The following is a 25,622-nucleotide window of genomic DNA, read 5'->3' on the forward strand; positions in this document are numbered from 1 at the left end:
GTGGTTTTTTTGTAGACAACATCTTAGTCACTTACCAGGCTCTAGCTGTGAATCACTCCAGTATATGCTTTAGGCAAAGTTAAATATATGGGACTTTTGCCCTGCCAATTTACCGTTTTCCACATTAGAGCTCTTGAATCCAATCTCCAATTCAAGGATGACTTCAGAAATACAGGAATGCTCTTCGGTCTTGCTCTAGTGCTTACAAAACTGTGGTCATTTGAAGGAGTGAACCTGACTGCTTAAAAACAAATAGTAGGAAAAGCTGTGAGTGTTACTCGAAATAAGTTGGCATCTTTTAAAAGCAGGGTGGTGTTCTGCCCTGTTTAAGTATCTAAACAGATAATAGGCATTATTTCCCAAAAGGTATTTTAATGACTTATTGGTGGTTTGCTTTCAAAGGAGGGGGGGAAAAAAGCCACAAACCAAACACAGGAAAAAAAAAAACCCAGCCCAAACCTAATCACTGTTTTGGTTGTCAGCTGTTGCATTTCCCAAGTTTTTTTTCCAAGGTGTCTTTCATTATGTGTGTGCTTTCATGAGATCAGAAAGGAACAATGTGTCTGTCAGAACTTTCTTTTTTTCATAGGCTGTAATAACATGCTTTCCTGTGAGCTGTAGTTTACTGTAATTCTAAATATTCTATAGTTAAAATAACATTATCTGGGGTTTCTTAATGCTGCTGTTCACAGAGAACATGACTACTCCCTTGCCTGCCTTTCTGAGCATTTTCTTTATGTTTTAGATTAAACTTTCAAACCAGTAACTAAAGTATATAAATGATAGAATGAGACTGCAAAAATAAGTATTTGATGCTCGTGCCAGTGACTTTAAAAAAAAAAAAAAACCAACCAAATAAACTTCCTTTTTTTTTTTTTAAACTACTGCTGTGCAAATGAGAATCCATTTGGCTTGCTTTATTGGACATTGTTGGCAATGGCCTGTTAGGTGAAGCTCTTGATTGAGTAATGTCTGTCAACTTTGTACAAATGCAGATTTGAAGCTAGAAATAGAGTATATTGCTGCAGTACTACCAGCCTTCCAGTCAGAAAAATAGAAGGCATTCTGCTTAGATATCTTTGAATTCACCACGGAGAAGCCTGTAGAGATATGTAAAATCATTTGCTTTATATAAGCCAATCATTGTGAGGCCACTCTTTGAAAGGTCATAGCAATCAGGGAGGTTCCTGATGGTAAAAAACCAAATGTCACTACAATCATCAAGAAGGGCAAGAATGAGGATCTGGGAAATCACATGCCAGTCACTCTTGCCTTGATCACTGGCAATGTGGTGGATCAAATCCTCCTGGAAGCCATTTCCAAACATTTGAAAGACATGAAGGTGATTGGTAGTAGTCAGTATGGATTTATGAAGTGGATATCATGCTTAAACAACCTGAAAGCCTTCAGTGAGTAGCTGGACGGATAGGTGAAGAGCAGTGGATGTTGCTTATCTTGACTTGAGTAAGGCTTTCAACGCTGCATCCTGTAACATCCTTGTAGACAAACTAATGAGGTACAAACTAGGTAAGTGAAATGAGGTGGATGGAAAACTGGCTGGGCTGATGGGCTCAGAGGATTGTAATCAGTGCTGCAAAGGTGAGCTGGACATCAGTCACTAGTGGAGTGTCCCAAAGGCTGATACTGGTTTCAGTGCTGTTTCACATCATCAGTGACCTGGACAACGGGACAGTGAACTTTATACAAGTTGGGAGATGGCTTCCAGAGGTGCCTTCCAAACTCAGCCTTTCTGTGAAGTTGTTGTGTCTTCACCACTTGGTCTGTCTTGAAACATTCAGTTATTGCTTTTTCAAAATCTAAAATCCAGCTCATGACAAACGAATAGAAGACAAGCTGTGAGGGCTGGGGGAAAGTGGGAGTGAGTGTAAGAAGAATATGGAAGATCAACTAGCTCATATGGAATAAGGAACAATGTGAAGAAAGCAGTGAAATACAAAACCTTCTCAGCAAAGGAGGACATTTGTGTTACCTATCTTGACTGCAGCATGATGGGAGAGAGAACATGGTTCCATTTTCTTTTCCTGAGGGGAAAAAAAGATGATTTATCCCTAAAAGTTTTTTTGGAAGCTGTGTGGTCATAAAGTGAAAGGTATATTACTACTCCATCATCAAATTATAACCAACCTTGGACTTGAAAAACTTCTGTAACCACAGTATCTCTAGAAAGAGATACCAGAGTCTTGAGATTAAAAAAAATTGTCAATTCTGTAGGATTACAGTGTTCGAGATTTATATTTTTAGACCTGTCTTGGATTAGCCCTATGTCTTTTATTCTTAGCGGGAATACTGTTTCTATTGTGCTAAAGGTAGCACTCAAATCAAATAGAAAAGATGAATGAAAATAAATATTCAGTCTACTTCTGCAGTTGTATTTGGGTCTTCATTGCAAGACTTCCTGGTGATTTTGTAAATTGGCCATCTATATAGATAGTGAACAGATTTTTTTAACTCATAGTCCACCTCCATTCAAGCAATTCTCAAATATGAATCTAAACTTTCATAGCTTTTTACAGGTTGATCGTCTTAAACCTCAGGTCTTATAAGCAAGTGCAAGGTCATTTAACAGGTTTTAAGTAAGGATCATGAAAGGATAGAGTAAAACTCCAAGATTTATGATGAACAGATGCACCTGAAAACAATTTTTATCCAAGCAGCCAGTGTTTAGCAAAAATGGGAAATGAATCCTAAAACTTCTTCTTAATCTTTTACCACACAATACTGTTAGATTCCCATTTATAGTGAGATGAAGTGCTGAATAGGAGAACTGTCGGTAGATGTTTTTTCTGATTGCAAATACAAAACTTGTTTATCAACTTGATTCAAATGAAGATAGAGGTCAGAAATCTCACAATTACAGGAACATTTTCCAAATCCACCTCTGAGATTACTGCTTTTATGTTAAGCCCCATTAGTTTGTTCGGGAAGTCCAACCTTATCTGAGTATTATAAAAAGGAGTAATTTGGGGTTTTTAGCCTTCCATTGTCTTCTGCAGGTGTTTCCAAAGGGTCTGACTATATTGGTTAGTCTAGTGTAACAACTTCTGTTTTGTTTGTTGGAACCTAAATTTAGTTTATCAATAACTTTTTTGCTTCTTAGCTCAGTATTTCATTTTCATAAATTCTCAAAAAAATTAATCCTCAGCAGTGACAAAAGCTAAGTCCCTCAACCTTGTCATTTACAACTGACAGTGATGCTGGCAACACTTTTTTACACCATTCATGAACATATCTTGTTTTGAAACTACAGTAAACACAGATTTTGTCCAAAGTTTAAATGGAAGATCAAGGTGGAGCAATGTATATATATTAGTAGAGCTTTGCTAATTTACCTAGCTAATAATGTGACCTAACCTAGGCAGGCTTACTCTTAGTCTGTTACTGGCTAGAGGAAATGCAGGTAAAGTCTCTGAATCTGGAGTTCCAGAGTCAGTGAAAACTTCTATGTCAAAAAAGTACAAGGTGCAAAACAGAACCAGAAAAAGTATGGCTGCTTATTTAACCACCAGAAGTCTTAGGGACAAATGAGTACATCACAGATGAGTATTTGGAGTTACATTACACAATTACTGATATTTTAGTGAGATATTTTTCACTTACATGCTGCAGAACTGTCAGACGCAAGAAGCAGTGGAAGCAGAGTATTTTTTTCCTGACATTTCTGTGTCATTGTAAGTCAACCATTTTTTAATGTGTGGTGTTGGATCAGTTAATAGGTAGTGAACAAGTGTTGCAAAAGGGAAACTGCAAATTTGAGGCTGAAAGTAACTTGTAGTTTTTCTTCATATGGATATAAATACTGTTGTAAAGAGGACTGCTTTTGTTTCCCCTAGAGCCTCTTTAGTGCAAGAGGGAATGTTTCCGGACTGATCTTTAACCATTTACATCTTTACCCTACAGGTTATTAAATCAAGGCAGGCCTTTTCAGTGCCTTTCATCAAGAATTAATGTCGTCATAGTGGCTTTTGAGAAGTTTGTCCTTGTTTGGTAGAACATGCATTTAACTACAGCACCAGAAACACATCCATCCACATTTTGCATACGGAATTCTAAACTGATAACAACTGGTAACTCCTTTTAGACAGGAGAAATGATAGCATTGCTACTACAGTGTCAAGGAAAAATAGCTGAAAAAAAATGGAATGGTGTTGCATGTTCCACAATCAAAAAAAACCTTTATGTTGGTCTACTGATACTGTGTGGCTGTGGCTTGGCTGCTTAAGGAGACAAAGCTTACTTGAGCGTGCCTTTCATTTTTTTTCTCCTAGTTCCTCCATGTAAATTTTGTAACTGTTAGCAAGCTTCAGTTGCATTTGGTAAAATTATACAGTATCAAAACGGTCAAATTCTTCCCAATTTCATGAAAAACAGATGTCAAATAGAGGAGGACAGTGTTCTGGGAAAAAATACATTGATTGTTGCAGCAGGGCCATTTCAGTTTGGCTTTTCTGCACTCTAAAGATCACTTGTCATTCAGAGTTCATGCCTCTCCACTGGCCCTGAACAGTTGGTCATAAAAACAGATGGCAGGTGGGAAAGGAGCTTGAGGATTCTGGATGTGGGAAAGAAAGGCGTAGGAGGGAGCTGAACTATGTGCAATGAGAAACGCAGGAGGAAATCTAGGACTTGATTGCTGAGGATGTGGGCTTCAAGAGCTGCACTCATTAGAGAACACCTCATCTTGTTAAGAAGCTCCAGACTGAAAGATTTCATGATGAAAAAGAGAATAGGTAAATTAATACATGAAGTATGTAAAAGACTAGAAAAATCCTTCTTTTCTTTTTTCAGTGAAGGCTTTTAACAGAATTTTCATATCTTTGTTCTTTATTGGAATTATTGCAACCTCACAGTGTCCTTTACCCCTTCCCCAAGAGAACAGGGGCTGATCAGACTGTAATATCTTGATGTCTATAAGAATAAATCAGCCAAGCTTACTTACAACTCCTGTTAACTATGAAGAATGTTCAAAATGCCCGTTCAGAAATACGTATAATATCTCTTTTGAAGGATCTCTGAATGAAAGTATGGAGAATCCTATAGCAGACTGATGTAGTTGGGGATGGGGGAATATGTAGCAAAGCAGAGAGTTGAATAATTAAACTTTTTTCTGTAGGAAAATTACACATGTAATATAAAAAGAGTTTTGAAAAATTAATAGCTTTTTCCCAAGTAGTATCAGGTTTAACAGAAAATGTCAAGGATTTTTGTGATGTTTTAATAAGAATGTGTAGAATGAAGAAAAGGTTGGGGTTTTTTGTTTGGGGTTTTTTTTGTGTGTTTTTTTTTTTTTTTAATATGGAAAGGTGTTTTGTTGGGGGGGTATTTTTGATCCCCATATTGCTTACAAAAACAATACCACTGAAACTTGATGTCAGTGTATATGGTGCGTTCTTATTTATGACTGTGAGGAAAATTGGACTATTAAGAGATTTTTGAAAGCCTTACTCAAGTATGTTACTTGTGAAGATGTAGGAGCTCCTTGTGAAAGTTACCTTTATTGTTCAACTGTCCAAAAAGCTTGAGGTTTCTATTGATGATTCTTTAATAAGCAACTTCCACAAGAAAGTGTTTAAAAATGTGGTGTTCTGAAAATCTTAGTTACCCAAAATTGTCTGTCAGATGAGGGATCCCATCACTTCGTATGTGCTGAACTTGGCATTTTCAGTCAGACATAGATTTATTTAGTAGCTGTTACTGCAGCAGTCTGAGTCCCTCTATGCTCCCCTTGCAAAAGCTTCAGAAGAGAAAATAAGTTGTTTGCAAAAGGAATGTGCGTTAACCTGTGCTAACATTCTGTCATGAAGTACAAAGGGGAGGAGGGGAGGAACAGCAGCAGGATGCAAGGAAAGATGGTCAGATGACCGTACTCTTCTTTTTCCACCTCCAGTTCATTTTCCTGAGTACTTATTTCTGTGCTGTCATAATAACGAAAATGAAGATTTGGAAGTTCTCTGTGTTTCCCAACTATACTTTTATCAAAATATTAGGAAAATATTCTGCTTTCTTCTTGTTTCAGTAGCTGAGGATTTTTGAATACTGCAAAGGAGATTTCTTCCTAGTAAGTGTAGTTACTCTATCATTCTCTCTTGAATTTCTGTACTTTTTGGAAAGCAGGATGCCTGTGTGCAGAACCAGCATTCTTTATATAAAGAGGGTTCATTCCTTAAGGTGCTGTTTTGAAAAATTCAGATTTGGTGAAATACTTTTGCTATTGCTTTTTCCAAACTTAGAAATATTTTGACTTTTTTTAAATTCCAGGGCATTTAAGTAGCTTGATAACTGAAGTAGAATGATGTAATGAGCATTATATGACTAATATAAGTAATAGATTGAGGAATATCATTCATATATAGATTCCTCATATATAGATAATATCTATATCTCTCTGTATAAATATATGATGATTTTTTGAAAGTAATTTGAATCTGGCTTTAGATTTTCAATAGCAAAAGACCTGCCCAAATTAAGTAAATTTTTGGGGATGCAAATACATTAACTGGTGAGCAGACTATTCTAGATTTCTTTCTTCTCTGTAGTTGTAAACCTGTTCTTAATAATTAAGAAACAAGATAATCAGATAATCTAACGTGAGTAGTAATCCTTCGCTATTTGAAGGCTAGCCTGGTCATCTCAGTGCATTGCTATGCTGTAGTGGTGGGTAAACTGGCTGAAATAACTCTTATATCCAGATACATAAATACAAATAGAGGTAAGACTTCTACAGAGGAAAGGCATTCTAGAAACTTCAGATCGAATTCCTGTCATAAAGGTAATGAGCTAGACAGAAAAAGTACCAACATAACTTTTGGTTCTGACATGAGAGAGGTGTGGAGGACCAGAAGCTCTTTGATCACAAATGTACCTTTGAAGTAAGCTTAGTAGATAAAAACCCTGCAGTAGAATTCAGTAAAAACCCTAGAGTATGATTTCAGAAACACTTAGATGCAGTTGGCAGTTTAGTTTTTTGGGTTTTTTTTAGTACTAAATATCTTGTTAAGGTTGTGGCAAAGCTATTGCTGCATAAAACGCTGCAGAAGATAGGAATAGAAATTGTTCGAAATACAGGAAATAGCCATAATTGTTTTGTCTGCATCCTGCTCTAGAAAGGAAATGCAGTTATCTATATGAATGATCTATATTCATAGAGGAAAAGCTTAAAAGATAAGAAAATAGTCCTTGGATTAACTTGAAATCTGAGTAGTTTCAAACTAGCCTGTGAAAAAGTCACCTTATAAATAGGGCACACTTACCCCATATAAAAGCGTTCTCTATATGCACTCCCAACTTTATCCGACTTGCTCTGAACGTGAGTGATGCAAAATGTAATCTTTGGGGGGTTGTTTGAAATATTGTATTTGTTCTGTGCACAAAGGTACTTTAACAGGTAAGCACGAACAAAGCCCAGACAACTACTGGAAAGTGCATAGTAATAAATTTTGTAGGCTTTTACCTTTTTTTTATTTCATCCAGAATAGGAGGAGTTATATATTAGTCAATACAGGTAGGGTTGTATGGAAGGGATAAGAGTAGTATTTAAATGAATACAAAAATAAAATAGGGCTGTTAAGGAAAATGGCATGGGCTACCACAACTGCATGAGTAAGGAAGTCAGTTTTATTCCTTTGTGTGAGAGTATTCGAAAGTATGAGACTACAGTGCTACTGAATGCCTGTCAACCTCTGCAGAAGCAGCTTCAGCAAAATGAATGAGCAAGATTGGTACCCAGTGTTTTTATTACCCATTCAAAATCTTCACTTGTGAGGCAGAACTCTGAATTGAAAAAGGAGATGAAATTATACCCGGAATAATGTAGTACCTAAAAACCAGTTTCTGTGCACCCTCTCCTCTTGCATTTGATCCTGCTGTGATGTGTCCACAGCATCCAGAGTCATCCTGACCTATGGAGAGTAATCGCTCGTGTAGCAAAATTCACAGGAAATATACTTCTGCAAGAACATTTGTTTGTTATTACACTTTTGAGTGATGTGTTAATGATATCTGATATGATAGCAGCATTTTCCTGTGAAGTTGCTACAATAATGTTTTTGCCTATGGTGTCCACCTTTCCTTCCTTGAACGTAGCCCAGAAAGTCACGCCCTGCAGCTTGTCCTGATGTACCTTTGTAGGGAGTGGGAGAGTTGGCCTGAACAGTAAAACTAGATCTTTTATCTCTTTCAACTCTAATTCAGTTCCAATGAAAGTAATAGAAATGCTTGTGTATTAGGCTGTGCCACAGGCTTTAGTAAGTTACATTGCCCCCATGTTGGCAGTAACTGAGTGGCAGCAACTGAAAGAAATTCTTGGAGTGTGTTCAGAGCATAAAAATGTGAGGCCAACAGCTTTCATCAGGCTGAAACAGAGATAAAATATGGTGATGGTAACTAGCAGAAGGCTTCCCTGGCATAGATACGGCATCCCTCTATCTTCTATCCTATCCAAATACTTTCTGTACTTTGAAAATTTTTGAGCATGTGTGCTTTGATAATTTAGGGGTTTTTTGTTTGGCTGTTACTGGTAATTTTAACAGTTCCTGATTTTAATGAGAATTTATTTAGATGCTTGGTTCTTTTTTAAACAGCTCTAAGATGGTCTTTATAAGAAAATAATTAACAGGAAGTATTCAAGTTGATTTTTTTTAAAATTCTCCAGTGCTTTTCACAATTCATGTCTTTTTTAATTAAGTTAAAAAGACGACTTTAATGTTTAGATTTAATTCATGCTGGGTTCTGTGGAGCCATTGTTTTCACCAGAGTTTATGGTGGTCTTTTGATTATAATTTATTTTAAAGCTCCAAATCAGTTAATAGATGTGACTGAAATTATTTCAGTTGTGAATGCAGCACATCCTTGAATTCAAGGAAACAAATTAACTCCAGAAAGGTGCTGATACTATCATTTGAATATGGTCTTACTGACACTGTCATTGTGCTAGAGTACTATTTAACATTGAAGTAGCCAGTTTTCTTTAAAGTGGAAGGAGAATTGAATTATTTTCTTTACCCATAAAATGTTAAAAAGAAAAAAATAATTTCCAATCCCTAAGAATACAGTAGGGGAGCATCGCACCTTGATAACAAGGAAATGTTTTGGTGTATGATTACCCGAAGATCAACAGGGTTGTTTGGACAAATCTACCTTCAAAGCATGAATATTTTGTGGGTCACAGACCCTTGAGATGGGGTGTGAATTTTGCAAGGCTAGCTGAAGGCTAGTAGGTTATTGCTGCGCAGTTTTACTTGTCACAGGATCGAACTGGTAAGTGATAAACCACATCAATATTTTTAGATTTCTACCCCTCTGTCAAGAAAATGCTCTTTCAGGTAAGCTACAACTTACTAACCCCTTGCAGTTGTCGTTCAAAACTTTTATGATTTTTTTTTTATGCCACTGAATTACAAACTTCACAGCAAAACATTTTTGACTTATTTGTGTTTCGTGCTTCTCAGGCACTTGCTCACGTACAGCTGAAGAAGTTAAAATTTTTTTGTATGATTGTAGGGGTGTGCATTTGCATCTGTTTCTGTATTGTTTAATATAGTACTTTGATGTCTAAAATATTAACAAGTCATTCATTCTAAATCTTAATAGAATCATTGTTGGGGCTATGATTGCAAAAGCAAAATAATTTAGGAATAAAAGCACTTAGTATTGTTCTTTCTAAGTTAAACTGCTGTTTTAAAATGAAAGCCAATGTTATACTTCTTTCAATTATCTTGGCTCATCACAGGTAGAAACGGGTGGGATGGTCAGTTCTGAAAATTGGTGGCATAGCCATTAATGATGCTCAAATATTAGTGGTTAACAAAAGTCAGTGGTGTGACTCATCCCATCACTGAGAACCCTCTACCGAGTTACATTTTAGTGGCCATACTTTAAGTATGGGATTGTCCAAATGAAAATTGGTTAGGGTGATACCAAACCCTTATTAAAAGGTGCATTAAAATGGAGGCCTAAAGAGGGTGAGTCTGATCCTAAATATGCATGGGACTACTGCAAATAGTAGTAGGGGGATGGGGGGGAAGGTAGCGTCTACATTGTAATACCATACATAATTCAAAGGAATTTTGGTTACTCGTTGATAGGTATGTTTAAGATCAACCTTTGAAAACTAACGAGTTTGGAAGCAGCCTAATAGCGAAAAACATATGGAGTAATAGTTCCTACAGACCTGGTTTGATGCTAAACGTAATAAGTATTGAAGATCACAATGGCTAAGTTGTCCAAAAATGCCCGTTTTTTTCCTCACTGCTTTGATGAGTAAAATTTGGTGGAAGGAGCACCCAACAGCAGAATGCCTTTACTGGAGCATGAGAAAATGTCCTGTGATTTCCAGACATCTAGTATGCGGATGTAGAATTAAGTAATCCTCTCCCGCTCCTGTGAATGACCTGCTGTGAGCCACAGGAGTGCTGTCTTTTTTTGATATGATCACATTTCATCAATACAAAGACTGGTATCATTTTCATGTTGTTTCCATTTTTATGTTCAAAATAGTAACCCAAATAAGTTCTAGAGTCTGAGTTTCCCCTCTGAATGAACGCAAACATTTCTGGTGTATGTTAAGAAGCTGAACATGACTGCAATGGGTGTTCAAATGGAACAATGAAAAAGAAAAGAGAAAAATTAAGTTGCAGTCCTGCAGAAAAGATGTGAAGAAAATGCATGGCTTGTAACCTTAACATGAATCAATAGCCTTACACAGCGAGGCAAAACCAGATACCATACTGGGATTGTATAAAGTGGAAGATGCTGTGCAAGGCATGTAAAACCATCTCTCTCCTGTGTTTAGCATTAGTGAAGCCTCAGCAGGAGCAGTTTATAATTTGAGGCACTCAAGTTCAAGCAAATAGGTGGCCCAAGGCAGAACAGCTGGAGGGAAGCAACAAGAATTATCTTAAATCTAGAAGAAATAACCCACTAGGAAACATTGAGCAGAAGAGAGTTCTTCTAATCTAGGTGATAGGACTGAAAAGAGTGTAGACCATGGAAGTGTAAGAAGTCCTTGCAGTGAAGGAGTGGTTGTCTGCTCTTTCTGCTGATGTATAAGAGAAGAGGCAATAAGAGTTAACCTCATTTGTTGTGAAGGAAAAACAGTGCAATAGGGAATAGTCAAAGAGAAAAGATTTCCTGGGAATTGTGCAGCCTTCACCATCAGAGACTTTAGGATCTGGGTGAACAGAGAGAAGTATCACGTGTCAGGTCAGGCAGATGGAAGAAGGTGACTGCCTGAAGATCTTCGTAAATATATGAACCTGTCAGTATAGCCTCTGGGTTTTAGCTCCTTTATTTGAAATTAGCGTCCTGCTTAGGATTTCTGTTTGCCCTTTGCAAATAATGATTAAATTAGAAGTACCTAAAAATATTTCAGTGAGGATTTTTGTTCTTTCTTCAGTAGCAATAGTGATTAAATGCACAAGATTAGGGTTTGTCCAGAAATCACTCAAGGAGTCCTACAAAGCCAGAACAAGGACAAGATAACATTTAGTGCTGTGCCACGGTCACAAGGCCTTTCTTACATGAGAGAGAATTATTCCCCTGCTGGTGAGATGGACTGTTGCGGGGGTAAGGGTGAGTTTTGTTACAGGGTTGTTGGAAAGTTTTGTTGGTCTCCCAGTTACTCAGCTGTACCTCACTGCATGGCGCTTCACATTTGGTTTAGGATCATAAAACCTTTTTCATCAGTATTTGTCTGGCATGAGCAAATTATTTTCCTTGAAAGAAAATGTAAATATGCCTCTGTTAGGACAAAAAAGAGTGACTTCAAGTTGATCATTTGTAGCTACAAAAAAAGATAGCTGTTTGTAGTGTGTTTTTAGAACACAGTATAAAAATTGCTGAAAGATTTTTCTTTACTTGCTCAGCCCAAGTGATTTGAATAAGCACTTTAAACTTTCATTTTCTCTGGATAATTAAAATTAAACTGAAATGCAACAAATTAAAACTGAAGTTTGTCCAGATTTCTTCCTTCTGTTTCTAATGACTGCTTATTTTTCTTTGCAAATATATTTCTAATATGTAATTAGTTGCCCAAAGAGACAAATATGGGTTTTTTTTTTCTCGCAGATGGTGGGTTTGAGTCAAAGATATCTAACAACAATCTCTGACCCATGTTTTTACTTTCGTTAGTGAACTCGAATGTTTTTTCAGCGAGTCCTTAAAATTCTGATGTTTTAGGAACACCAATACTGTCCCTATACTGCTTTCTGGCAAATATTCCCCTGTTGTATTTAAATACTGATTAATGGTCTTGTCTGGAAAATTTTTAAGTAATGATGTTGTTCCAGGCTACTAATGCAATGATTTTAGGAATGGGAACCTTCAGAGTAAGACCTGTGATTTTAAATTAAGTTTTTTTTAATCTTTAACTGTGATGTTGTATCTTTTTACAGTGATATGACTATATCAATATTTTTGTCTGTAGTAAGAATTTTCTGTTTCAAACAGCTGTTTCGGTGAAGGGACTTTGGCTCTAGAACGAGGTGAACTGCTGTGAATGGTTATTCCAGATCGACTGAGGCTTTTTATTTTATTTTGTGGCTTTTTAAGACTCCTACACAGATTTCTAAGTCGTCTGCATGAACATTTTCTGTAAATCCTGAGAGGAAAACAAATCTGAGTGTGAATTAAGCTGTAGCTACTTGTTTTGCTAACTGATACTGTCTCATCTCTTTGTGCTTTCTTCTCATCTGTGCTGACCTTGAACTTAGGGTAGAAGACCTTTGGGGCAGGAATTGTTACCCAGTGCTATGCTCATTAGTCATCTGGCATAATGGAGTCTTTGTGAATATGGCTTCTTGTCCCTGTCAAAATCCGAATAGCCAAGTACTTTCAGGTGAAGACATCATGTAAGATGTTACAAGCATTTTAATAGAGTATTATCAACCTGTGAAAATGCAGCGGGAGAAATTATACTTTAGGTCGACGTATTATTTATCTGAAAAAATTTTAGTGCCTCTAATGTATCGTTAACTCTACTCAAATATTAATTAGGTATGTAGCTCATTAACATCCCAGATATATTGAAGCTTTTGTGAAAGATATGCGTATTTTCTCTTTGAGTCACAGCTGAGCAACAGAATGGTTTATGTGGTGAAATGATGTGTTTTCTTACCTAGCAGTTTGAATTGCTTTGAACTTCAATATTAACTCTGAATTTAGAGATTTTTGCTGCTTGTTTATTTCTAGGACTTTTCTAGAAACAATCAAAATTGAATGCTTTGTGAGCTGTGTGCCCACATGCTGCCATTTTTTTTTTTTTAAATATTGAAGTGATACTTACCTGGAGTGTATTTCTTTATTAAAGAAAACAAAAAGGGGTGCTGGTGGTCTGGGACGCAAGTTTTTTCTGTGTATCACTGCAGCACAAGTTGGATCTCTTGTTTTTACTCTTGGAAAGATAATGGGATATATATTACCTCTTTGATCACAGTCAGCCTATGACATCTTCTGTCTTTAACTTGCTCTCAGAGAAGATGCAACATCTCAAAGTCCTTTTACCTATTTTGTACGTGGACTGTACAGTTTCAGAAATCCATGTTGGAGCTTTTCATAAGCAGTAGCAATGAACTTTCTCAATCAATTTTTTTGCTGGACTATTAATTCCTTTGCACCTTGTTTTACACAATATGAATTACTACTCGATCGATATAAAATTCTAGTCTTTCGTCTTTTTGCACGTGTTTATACCAGAGCCTGATAGATTCAGGAAGACTTGAGAATTTCCTGGAATGCGTGTTTGGTAAATGATACTAAGATAATAGGATTTATTGTTTTAACTGTTAGGTACCCTAAACTATCTTACTGGTGTACTCTTTTCTTCAGATGAATTTAAACTGGGAAATCAGAGCAAGAGCTATAACTCAGCCTTATTATAACTTTTTACAGTTCACAATGGAATAGGAACCCATGTTTTTTCCAGGATTTACAGTATGAGTGGGTATCTCAAGTCTAGCATAAATTTTCAGCTTTAGTTTTGAATTTCCAGACTTTTTTCCTTAAAAATAAGCACTGCCTATTTGGTTTATGTAAACAGCGGTAGCATTTGAGTGATCATCTTCTGACTGCAGATGCCGAGACTGGATTATGAGAAACAGGATGGCAGAAAATGTAGGATTAAGAAATGAGTGGTTATGTTTCTAATCAGTTGAACTCTAGCTCAATTCTTTAATTTGCCTCTCTAGTTAAAGAAAGAAAGGGAAAACAGAGAGAAAAATAATGTGAAAGCAATGCTTTCCAGTTTTGCAGCTGTCTGAATTGGTACACACTTGTAAATAGGAATAGTTTAGATGATTCTTCTCTCCAATATAATGTGATATGGTAATGTTTAATCTGCATCTCACTCAGGTATATATTTTTTTTTTTTACGAGAAATGTGTCTGCAAATGTGCCTAATGACCTTGGGCAAAACATGGTGTAGAGCTGGTTTCCTGTCCCTGTGCTGGAGGTGCAGGGTGGTGGGCAGCAATGGGACTGCCTCCTGCCAAAAAGATCTAGGGCAATTTTGGTAGAAGTCTTCGCAGCTTGGTGACTGCCAGCTCATGCGGGTTGAGGACAGGCACCAGGGTGTCAGTTAGGGAGCATGGTGCTGGAGCACAGAAGCGCTGAAAAGAAACGTGAGGAAGATGCAGTCAGGGAGAGCCTGTGTCTGGGTCCTTGCACAGCTTTACTGTGACAGAGAAACTTGTCATTTTTATCAAAACAAAGTTGGTTTAAAACTGGCAAAACAAAGCTTAACTAACTTTTCAGAGACTATTGTTTAGGTTTATTGTGGTATATGTATTGTATATTTATTTTTTTTTCCACAGAAACCTGCTAATATTTTAGTTATGGGTGAAGGTCCTGAGCGAGGAAGAGTAAAAATTGGTATGTTTATATCTTTGATAAGTCCCAGTGTAGCATTTAAGTTAGAATGTTCTGAAGGTGCAGTTGTACCACCTAAAGTAGTCATGTAATACTGGTATGTGCCTGGGCACATTGCCTAAATGCTGTTTTCTGAGTCACTGGCTTCTTGATATTAGCCCCATGCACCAGTTCTGACGATGAAATGCTATAGCCTCATCAATGAAAAGTGGAAAATGTCATTATATGTTGTTTAAGTGGGTGTGTTTGTGGGGTGGGGGAGTTTGATATGGGGATAAAGATGAGAGCTAGCTAGGGGGAAGGAGGAGAAAGAAATGGGATTTTAAAACTTCCTCCATTTACCCCTGTAATGCCATGACATTATCTTGCTGCTGCTGCTTATAAAATCTAAATAGGGAACTACTCATTACTACAAACCTTAAATTTTATAATGGAATCAAAGGTGGCATTTAGCCTACAAAATGTTCTTGAAGGGTAGACAGGTCCCTTGGAGATAAACGCAACGGATCTTAAAGTCCAGAAAACACAGTAATCCAGCCAAAATGCCTAGTGAGAACTACTGCTAAATGCTGAAACTGGGCTGTACCGGATAAGAAGGACCCAATGCTTTCCCCACTATTGTAACATTTCTGGTGGGAGTTACTGTTCACAGTGAGAGAATAATTTGTAGAACTTCAGTTGTTTTAAATTAAAGTAAATAAATAAATTAAAATTAACTGTAGTCTAACAGTAATAAGCTATACCATGCTGTGCATTGGCATGGCAGTGCTTTGATGGCAGACTGCTAATGCACAGCCTATTTATATTTGTTATGGTAATGCAGCCCTGTTGGGAAGGGTTTTTTTTTAAAGCTAGTTCATCTTTTATACTTCCCTCTGGCTTTCTTTACGAGATAATTCTTCTGCATTGTTGCTCTGTACTCTTACTGTTTTGCTTATCTGAACTATATCGTTAATCACTAGTATAATGATTCGGGGTAGGGTTTTCTTGGAGCGTTCAGTGCTGCTCTAGTCCTTCCCTCGCCCTTTGAAATCCAAGGAGCAGACGGGCCAGGGCTGAACGCTTCTGCAGATCCTACCCTGAAAGCTTTTAAGGCCCTTCCAAGGCTTAAGGTTGATAGCGGAGATTGAGGTCTTCTACATACAGAACAGGGTACAGCATGGACAGCGGAAGGGAAAATTTCTTCCTACTACCTTACTCTTCACGGAGCAGTTGCTTCCAAAATTGAGAATGTAGGTTATCCTCTGGACATGTTCACGTTCAACTGTGGTGGTGATATTTGCTGTACACAACTACTTGCTAGTAATTGCACGTAGACCACCCATTTATTTCCTAATTCATAGCTTTGAATTAATTTGGGAATAAATTAAAGCACAACTAAATTTAGACTCTGTTAATGGACAGGTGAAGGGTTCTGTTATCGGACCACCAGTCCTCTGAGCCATCCATTCCCAGCGGGGGAAAAGGGAGGGGGACCCTGGATTTCTAAGCGTGTTATCAAAATGTAGATTTTTTCTTATTTTCTTAAGATATTACCACAGCAGGAAAAGAATGCAGAAGTTACACCCATACCAAGGGCTTCTACTTTTCCAGTGTAACTAATTTTTCTAAAAAATACATAACTGGTATTTAACTTAAAATAATTTTTATATGCTTTTTGTGTCATTTTGAGTAATAAATTCACTTTCTGCCAACAATTATCCTTATTTTTCATAGTTACTAGTGACTTGATCATATCTTGAGTAATGAATATTTTAATGTAGAAAACTGTAAAATGTTTCTATTTTTAAATGCATTAAAAAAGTCATAAATAGGAATACATAGGAAAAAAAATTAAGGTTTGTGTAGTCAAGTTAGAGACCCATATTTACACTGCAGTTTTCCCTCAACCAGTGAGAGATGGCATGTAGGTCCTTTTCCCTCAGAATGGCTACTCATCTCATCTCATTCGAGCCTTTCCCAGCATGTGTATATCCCTGCACCACAGAGTCCCTCTTTCTTGGGATTTGGGGAGTGGTGGGTTGGGAAGGCAGTTTGGTGGGAGAAGGTGCATATTTCAGTCTGCCCGCTTTTCCTTGTATCATTTATTTGATAGTTCAGACAGCTTTCTGGGCAGTTGTATATCACTAATTCTAAAAAGCAGGTTTTAATGATATAATGCCCCCAAACAGAATTTTAAAGTCATAGCCTAAATGGTATTTAGTACTGGTATTTTGATACTGGAAATAACTCTTGACAGAAAAAGCAGAAAGGCAGATTCTGTAGGCTTAGTTGCTTTTTTTGTGTGAAAGAAATCTTGCTACAGCTAACTTCATGAGAAGGGAGCTTTTGTGATGTGCGTGTATGTATTATAAATCATTCTAACCTTTGCAGAACTTGCGTTTTGCTGATGTTTAAAATGCTGCTTCTTGAAAGACCGTCCTGTAATAACGGAATATTTTACCAGAGAATATCAGGTAAAATGAGTCAGGATTTACCAGTGTCCTGAGAGAAGTGAGTTGATGCGCTTTTTCAGAACAATGGTTAATTCTTTGTTCCAAATGGCTTATGTTAGTAATGATTTATAATGATATACTTTATAGGTGATGACATCCAGTAACTTCTACAAAAGCTTTAAGAAAATCTACTCACAGAATTCATATCTCCTACAGTCTGCGTTTTGTGTTTTATTTAGCACAGTGATAGTAGTGCTAACAAGTAAACTCAATCAGTTTGCTTAAAAAAATATATGATTGGTAGTTTTCCTAAAGTTTTAAAGCATCTCTCTTTGAATTTTGCAGCTGACATGGGCTTTGCCCGATTATTTAATTCACCTCTGAAGCCTTTAGCAGACTTGGATCCAGTAGTTGTAACGTTCTGGTATCGAGCTCCAGAGCTGCTTCTTGGAGCAAGGCATTATACCAAAGCTATTGGTAAGTAAATTGGATAAAAATTTATTATTTTCTTATTTATGCAAAGTGTACCCAAATATTGAAGCATTGATAAATATTGCAAAGGACAGTAGCTGAGTTAAAGGCACGTCGGACACATACCTGTAGGTTGGACAAGATGATCTCCAGAGGTCCCTTCCAACCCCTACCATTCTGTGATTCTGTTACTTATTCTTGAGGAAATACTAAACTTTGACAAATTGTTTAGTTTACTATGGTCTCTGACTGGATATAGGAATGAAATATTTCTGGGTTTTGGCTCCAAGTGCCCTGCAATGCAATATAATTTTATATGGCTTTCACACAAGATTTTCATCAATGGTGTTAGAGGTTATACAAAATATGGGTGCATTTTCAAACTATTGGTAGCATCCGTATGATGGTGATGAGGCACAGTACATTAATTTTATTGCAGAGGTTTTTATTTCTGAATGTACAGAATGGAGAATATGTTGGCTGCACTGAAACTAAACTGTAAAAATAAGCTGCGTTTTAGCCTCTCTCTGTGTCTTTCTCAAAGCACAACTGTGAACAGGAATTGCTTGAAGTAGTCAGATGTGATCAGGGTCACGCAACAGGCTAAGCTGTGATGCTGCAACAGGCACATCCAGAAAAACCGAAGACTCACAGAACGCAGACACTGTGAGGATTCCATTAGTTACATCAGCTTATTGCTGTCCTCCTCGCCACTTAATTCATACTTGTCGGTCTGAATTTTATCAGCTTTGGCATGGCGTGGTTGACTTCGCTCTGCCAGTTTCTGCACTGGCCAGTTGAGGGGTAAGGGATCGCTGACAGCAGGAGTAGTTGTGTGCTGTGGCTGTAGGACAGGGGGGAATAGCCCATAAGCAGGCTGGAGGGAGGATCACCTTTAGTGGGCGTGCACAGCTTTGCCATGGATGGGAGAGAGACTAGGAAAGAGGACTGGGAAATTTCCCTCTAACTGCTTTCAAAGATATGTTAAAGCCTGACAACCATTCCTGGGGAAATAACTTCCCCAGCAACACTCCACTTAGTTTGCACAAACATGGAGGTTGTATGTTGGCATATGTGGTGTTGTTTCTGTAACCTGAAATGCTTTCCTCAAAACCTTTGCCATTCTCTTTTTTTTTAAGATTGTGTTAGTGTTTTTGTCAGATATTCTGATGATTATGACTTAAACGTATTTTCATTTGCTTTTCTGTTAATACTATATTTCATTTATAGATTAAATACATTTCTTTATATGTTCCTTTAGACTGCTATTTTTTGTTGTTGTATTTGTGTGTTCCTTCACTTCATTGGCATCTTCTGCTTTTCAGCATGTGAAACTGCATGGATGGTCATAGCCTTTAGTACATACTTCTTTTTTTCAGCACTGATAAAAACTGACTGTAAACAAACACTGAGTAATGGGGTTATGCTCTCTGCATCATTTGCTTTTGTCCTTGTTCATGACCTTTTCTTGTTCATTCAAGGTTCAGTGTAGCATTACTTTATGTGAGTTAAAAATCACATTTGTTTATATACTAGAAGAAAATGGGGGAAACGACTGGGAAAATTCAAGCTATCTGATTTTACAGGTTGTGACACAACAGTTAAAATGAAGGGTTTTATTATTTTTCTTTTAAATTAATGTTATCAAAAAAAGGGTGAGGTATGTGGGCATGGAGCAGTTTTTTTGTTACTATCTTTCCACATGGTTTTATAGATAGCATTTGGCTTATTCCAATGTCAGTGCTTTTCAACTTGTATTTTTTGGGTCATTTAATACTTTTTAAACCCAGTGGCTGATCAGAGAGGGCATGTTGTTTGGCAGGGACAGTGTAGCAGTGAGTGGGCAGGGTGTTGATTGGCTTTACTTCCTTTGTATTTTATGTGTGGACAGTTACCCAAATAGTTTCCTTTGGGTTTTTTCGTAATCAAATTAATTTTTACAGCAGTAAATGGTAACTACACTTTAAAAGCCCCACAAAAACTTCTATAATACTCGTATCATGTGTATGATATGATATGAATCGTGTACAGCTATCCATAGCTAAAAGGAAAAGTCAAGGAAGTGTTGTACTTCTACAACAGAAACTTGAAATTTTCAATGCAGGGACCTTATCTCTGATAAGCTAAAAACTAACATTTTACCTCACCAAGATGCTTTTGGAAAGATTAATTTTTACTTTTATTTCTCTTCTCCTTTTTTAAAGATATTTGGGCCATAGGGTGTATATTTGCAGAGCTGCTAACATCAGAGCCAATATTTCATTGTCGACAAGAAGACATCAAAACTAGTAATCCTTATCACCATGACCAGCTGGACAGAATATTCAATGTAATGGGATTTCCTGCAGGTACATACTGTATTTTTTTATCACTGCTGTTCAAAGAAAGATATCTGTATTGCTTTCTTTGTGTATGAAGGTGGCAGCTGATCAAAGCAACAAAGCTGTTCAAACACAACCTTTATTTCATGAGTTATAAATCTAGAATCTAATGGTCATATTAGGTATTTTTCCTATTAATCATAGGATTATCTTTGCATATACATGTACCAATGCTTTATAATTTTAGAAGATCATGTTTAATGGTGGATTATTAAAAATCAGAAGGAATATTTGTGTTCCTTCAGTACTGATTATAGATTTGGAAAGCAACTGATGATTGCGTGAAACGAAGCAAAAACCTATACATTTAGTGAATGTTATGCAGATGTTTAATTCATGCTAAATTAAACATAGCATTTGGAAGTAGGGGAGGGTATTTAACTTTTTTCCCCTGGTAAAAAGCTTGTGATATGGAGGAAATTTCTTTATTCCAAACTGGAACAAAGAACAGGTTGCATGAACCAAAAGAAGTTACAGTGTGGATATCACTTGTTGCATTTTCCCCTCAGTGTTGGTCATATCTTGTTTTTCTTCATGCTGTCTTTCATATTTTCAATTCATGCTTTGTCTTCTAGTGTTCCCATGATGGCAGCTGTCAGAATAACAGTGGCCTTATTCTTTCTTTTTGGTCATTTTTCTCCTCACTGCTTGCGTTCCCTGCATTTGTCCATTCACTATTAATAATCTTTTTCTTTACTGTTCTGGTGGCCTTTCTCCTTCCTATCGCATGAATTTTGTGGTCTTTATGTCTGTGTGGTTCTAGAATTTTGTTACTAAATTCACTTTTATTTTTCCCTTTGACTTTTTTTTGTTCTTTATATACTTCATTGCTTCTATACAGCGCATGAGATTCCTGGAAGTTTTGCTTCTGCATATTAAGTACCTTTATTTTCTTGAAAGTCCCCCTTAATTTTGCTTCTTTACACAATACTGCCCTTCCCTGCTTTTAGTGTAGAATTTTAACCTTTTCTCATGCTTTTTTTTACTTCATTTGGGTTTTTAATTGTCTTTGTGTAGCTTACATACTAGACGATAGTAGATGGTATTAATTATTGTTTTCTGATAGGTTTAAGTAATCCTTTCTAATGGCCTGCATGTGATTTTTTTTTTTGAGGTCTTTGGTACTTAGCAAGAAATATTATTTTTCATTTAATTGCAGCAAGTTGTTTTGCCTTTTGATTGACACTTGCCATATTTGAGTTTCACATGTCTTTGGGATAGAGCATAGGGAAGGAGATTTTTCTATTCTTTATTTAAATAGTAATGATAGTGTATAATTAAAATCAATTATATAATTTAATAATATTACATTTATTTAAATAAATCATAATTAAATTATTAATCTCTGATTTATATTAATTTTTTAAGCTCCCAGTGCTCTGCAGTTGTGGTAAGACTAGCAAAGATTTGACTTGAATCAAACTGCTTGCCCACAGAGCCTTTTCAGGAGTTACAGAGTCTATGTAATACATTTGAGGCTAGGTGCTGGTAGCGATTTTTTTGTGTTATTTTTAAATCCATTTCAGGCTCTGTTTACACAGAGAAGTTGAGATGAAATATTCTTTGAGTGTGCAAATGTTACTTGTATTTAACCTTTTGTTGGGTAACAGTATTTCTTTTACATTGAGACAACAGAAATGTACACAATACCTCTGGGCATTTTCCTGTGACCAAAGACAGTGCTGTCAGAATGGAAGAGCCCTTCGAAGGAGACAGTGTTTATGGGAGTCTTGTGTACTCCTGTCCCGAGATCACGACTGTGCCTGAATAAATTAAATATATAGTCCTGAAGGGCGTAAGCACAATATCTGACATGTTTTTCTTCCGTATTGTTTTTTGGGCTTGTGGTGATATTCACCGTAGCCAGCAGCTGGTTTTAAAGTCCTTGAGTTAATCAGCACACAACTGGAACCTCTTAGGTGTTGGTATTATGAAGAGTTATTGTGAAGAGGTGATGAAAGAATATGAGCCATGGGGTACAAAGAAATAAGTAACTGCAAGGTGTTAGAGAAGCAGACAAAAAAATCAGGGTTACGGAGATGTTTGGAAAGCCTTTGTTTTACTTTGGGGGAAAAAGAAAAAAGGTTATTAATAAATATTGATTTTGCAGATAAAGACTGGGAAGACATAAAAAAGATGCCTGAACATTCAACTTTAATGAAAGATTTCCGGAGAAACACGTAAGTCTGCTTGGAGTTGAGCTTTCTTAAGAAAGCATATCTTACTTCTCCCTACTATCCTAAACTTCTTGTAGCTCAGCTTATTTTCTGTGTAGATGGCAAACAAGGACTATGAAATGGTTATGACTTAGATAGTGAAAGAAGAAAAATAAAAGTTGTTTCATAATGGTGAACTTGGCCTGTTGAGGTGGTGCGAATGAGAAGAGTATCCAGAGAAAGGCTGTAAATGATAAAGCAGCAGGTGTGCAATGGGTGGTGCCAGTAAGACCCCACACAGCTTGAAAGATTGCTAAGCACAGTTTCACAGCTGTTTCCAAATGTACTGGAAATGATTTCTCTGTGATAGCTGCATAAAAGGTAACCTTATACTGTTTCCAGCAAACAGTGGGTTTAATTGTCAGGGTTGATGTCTAGGGTAGCTTATGAAGGCTAAAGAAAAGAATACCTTTCAGTTTTGCTGTCAGATTGCCAGAGTCTAATACCTGCACTTAAGACCCTACCCAGTTCCCTGCTGAGGGATTTGGGGCTGTAGTGCAATATACTTGTATCTGCCATGCTATTTTAACCATTTAGAAACCTTATTTCTGAGCTCCTCTTCAAAACAGTGAAATCATGGTTGTTCTTGTAGCAACCTGTATGTTGCAGGAGAGTGTTAAGATGGGCTTAGTATTTATCTCCATGTTTACTTGTATTAGAAATATACAGAATTACACTGTATAGTAGTAAAATTGCTGAAAGGTAGTTTAAATCCAAGTGGTAATTCAGTGTCTGCATGTGGGTTAAAAGTGTGCATTTTGTGTGGGTGTGATGTGTTTTTACAAGCATGTGACAGAAACAGATGCATTTCTGTAGTGTCTGATTTTTAAGCAATCTCTGGTGTTGATAGTTGTGGTTTTTTCCCTGCTTAGTGGATTAGCAATGGAGACTAAAATATTCTTATCAACGTTTCATGGCTACTAAGAGAGCTTTGGCGTATCAGATTTGCATATTAGAAGTGTCACGTTTTTTCCTTTTCTAGGTATACCAACTGCAGCCTTATCAAATATATGGAAAAACATAAAGTTAAACCAGATAGTAAGGCATTCCACTTGGTAAGTTATTGCATGCATAAAAAAACCAAAACCCTCATGTAAGTTACAGGTGTTGAAGTTCAGAGTTGAGCTGGTGTCAAGTATTCTGTAACTAACTTTATTTTATAAATATTATACCTTTATTTATAAATAAAGTTAGGAATAACTGATAATCTGCAATCTGAGAATTGCAAAACCACTTTATCTTCTCACTGAGTATATCAGAAGTTTTCAGTCTTTAAGTCATGTTAAGCTTGTAGTTATATTTGCAGTGTTGCTGCAACTTTTACCTGTTTTGCTGCTTTGCATACTTTTAACAGCCTAAATGCATGATTTTTTTACATACTTGTTATGAAGTTTGTCTTTTGCAGTTTTGTTTAAAACAAAAAAATTAACTTGAGACTTGAACGTTTAGTTCAGAAAATTTCAGTATGCCTTTGTGGTGTGCTAATCCTTTGTAGTTTTCTTATGAAAACTTCCCAGTCCTCTTACAATTGGTTTATCTCTAGAATATCTAACTTTTTTAACGAAGACTCCAGTTAAAATTACACACTTGCTCAACCCTAGAAGTGCCTGTGTTATATTGGCTCAGATGTTATTCTGTTGGGCCTTTTCTTCTGTGTTTTAGAGAATGTTCAGGTTTCTAAAATAAACTTTATATGGAGGAGAAAGAATTTAAGTATGTCTGGTCTCTCTGAATGGACATTCTCCCTATCGTAATGTTTCCAACTCAGATTAAATGTTTTCAGATTCAATATATTGGGAGGGGCAGGAGTGAGGGAAGAAAACAGGAAGCTTTTTGATCTTGGAGATGAGGAATACATTGAAGAAAAGGGAAGATAGTTAAGAAGCCTGGGTGTCTGAGGGCCATGTGGCTTTTATTGAAGTCATTGGAAGCTGTACCTTCTCTGACGATCAGACCCAAGGGTTTTAAAGCAGCCATCTTTTTTCTGTTCAGTACTTTATCTTCCATATCAATTGTGGAATTTATCCTTCAGTCAGAGCAGCTCTGAGGCAATCTTTTTCTTGGGGCACACTGCATGAGCATTTATGAATGGGGGGTTCCAAGCAGATGAGGTATACTGCAACAGGTCTAAAAGATAATGATATTCAAGGTTTAGATTAATAACAAAAATATAACCAGATGGATCAAGTACTTATTGCAAGAAGTTACCTGGCAGCTGTACCATTATGCATCATTTACGATGAAGTGTTTCTGCCCTCTGAAGTTAGAAGTTGGTGAAATACTAGAGATGTTTACATAAGCAAGGAAACTAGTCTTCTCTGGTAGAGATTTTGGATTTTTTTAATGGATTTTTTTATCCAAGCAGGGTTGGCAGCTGCTGAGCAGTCTGTATATTTGTATGTAATGCATAAAAAGTTTATGTTGATATATGAAGAACTAAAGTGCCTGTTATACACAGGCAAAACAGTCTATCCCATTTTGCCCATAATTAATCCAGTTTTTACCATGGATCTATTTATAACAGAGTTTCATAAATACATTTTTATTGTTTAGCAAGATGTTCTTATGTTTTAGTATGAGAATACACACTAGAAAAGTTATATATGACATAGCAAGTAGATAATATCTCATATTCCTATCAAAGCCTAAATAATATTTCTGAAGATTATATTAAGTCATTCAACAAACAAAAACCAATGAATATGAATTATCTGTTGAATATGATGTTTTGCATAGAATGGGCTTTGGATATACAACCTAATCCTTGTACTCTTAAGTAAAGCTAATTGAGTGAATTTGCAGATCTTTCTCATCAGCTGCTCTAGACGGTTTTTTCCATAAATTTAGGCAACTGCATGCATCAGTACTTACCTCTCTAATTCCACATTCTTTGAGAAAAAACATGCTGCTTGTCACCTACAAATTTGACTTGTGACATATTTGGAGTTTAAAGCTCTCAAAATTAAGCTTATGTTGCTGTACCAAAATCTGAAAGCGGTTAATTATCGCTACTGGTGAACAGCTGAGAAAAGTCAGTCCATTCTGCTTATCAAAATCAGTCACATAAGATTTCCGTATCATACCTCAGCAGTCTGAGGTAAAAACCTTTTCCATGCAACAACCTACGTATCATGGCCAGTGATTTCACCCTCAAATAGCGTTAAATGCTTTTCCCCCCCCTCGATTCCTCAGCTATTTCTCTCTCGCCACTGTGCAGTCTGCTGGCTTAACACCAAGCTCAG

General features: G+C 36.7%; 1 protein-coding gene across 7 annotated transcripts in view; it reads left to right on the top strand.

The window, feature by feature from the left end:
• The window catches only part of CDK8 (cyclin dependent kinase 8), an 83,968-nt gene that overhangs the window by 46,676 nt on the left and 11,670 nt on the right, over positions 1 to 25,622 (top strand). For 4 of the 7 annotated variants that reach the window (XM_075083983.1, XM_075083963.1, XM_075083992.1 and 1 more), the window contains 5 exons: positions 14,823 to 14,880; positions 17,658 to 17,789; positions 19,988 to 20,131; positions 22,275 to 22,344; positions 23,363 to 23,435. In XM_075083983.1, coding sequence (XP_074940084.1) covers positions 14,823 to 14,880; positions 17,658 to 17,789; positions 19,988 to 20,131; positions 22,275 to 22,344; positions 23,363 to 23,435 — 477 coding nt within the window. The remainder of the gene's footprint in view (positions 1 to 14,822; positions 14,881 to 17,657; positions 17,790 to 19,987; positions 20,132 to 22,274; positions 22,345 to 23,362; positions 23,436 to 25,622) is intronic. The other 3 variants (XM_075084023.1, XM_075084001.1, XM_075084012.1) reach the window with 1 other exon arrangement.

Source organism: Phalacrocorax aristotelis, chromosome 1 (assembly GCF_949628215.1).
Source record: "Phalacrocorax aristotelis chromosome 1, bGulAri2.1, whole genome shotgun sequence".
NCBI lineage: Eukaryota > Metazoa > Chordata > Aves > Suliformes > Phalacrocoracidae > Phalacrocorax > Phalacrocorax aristotelis.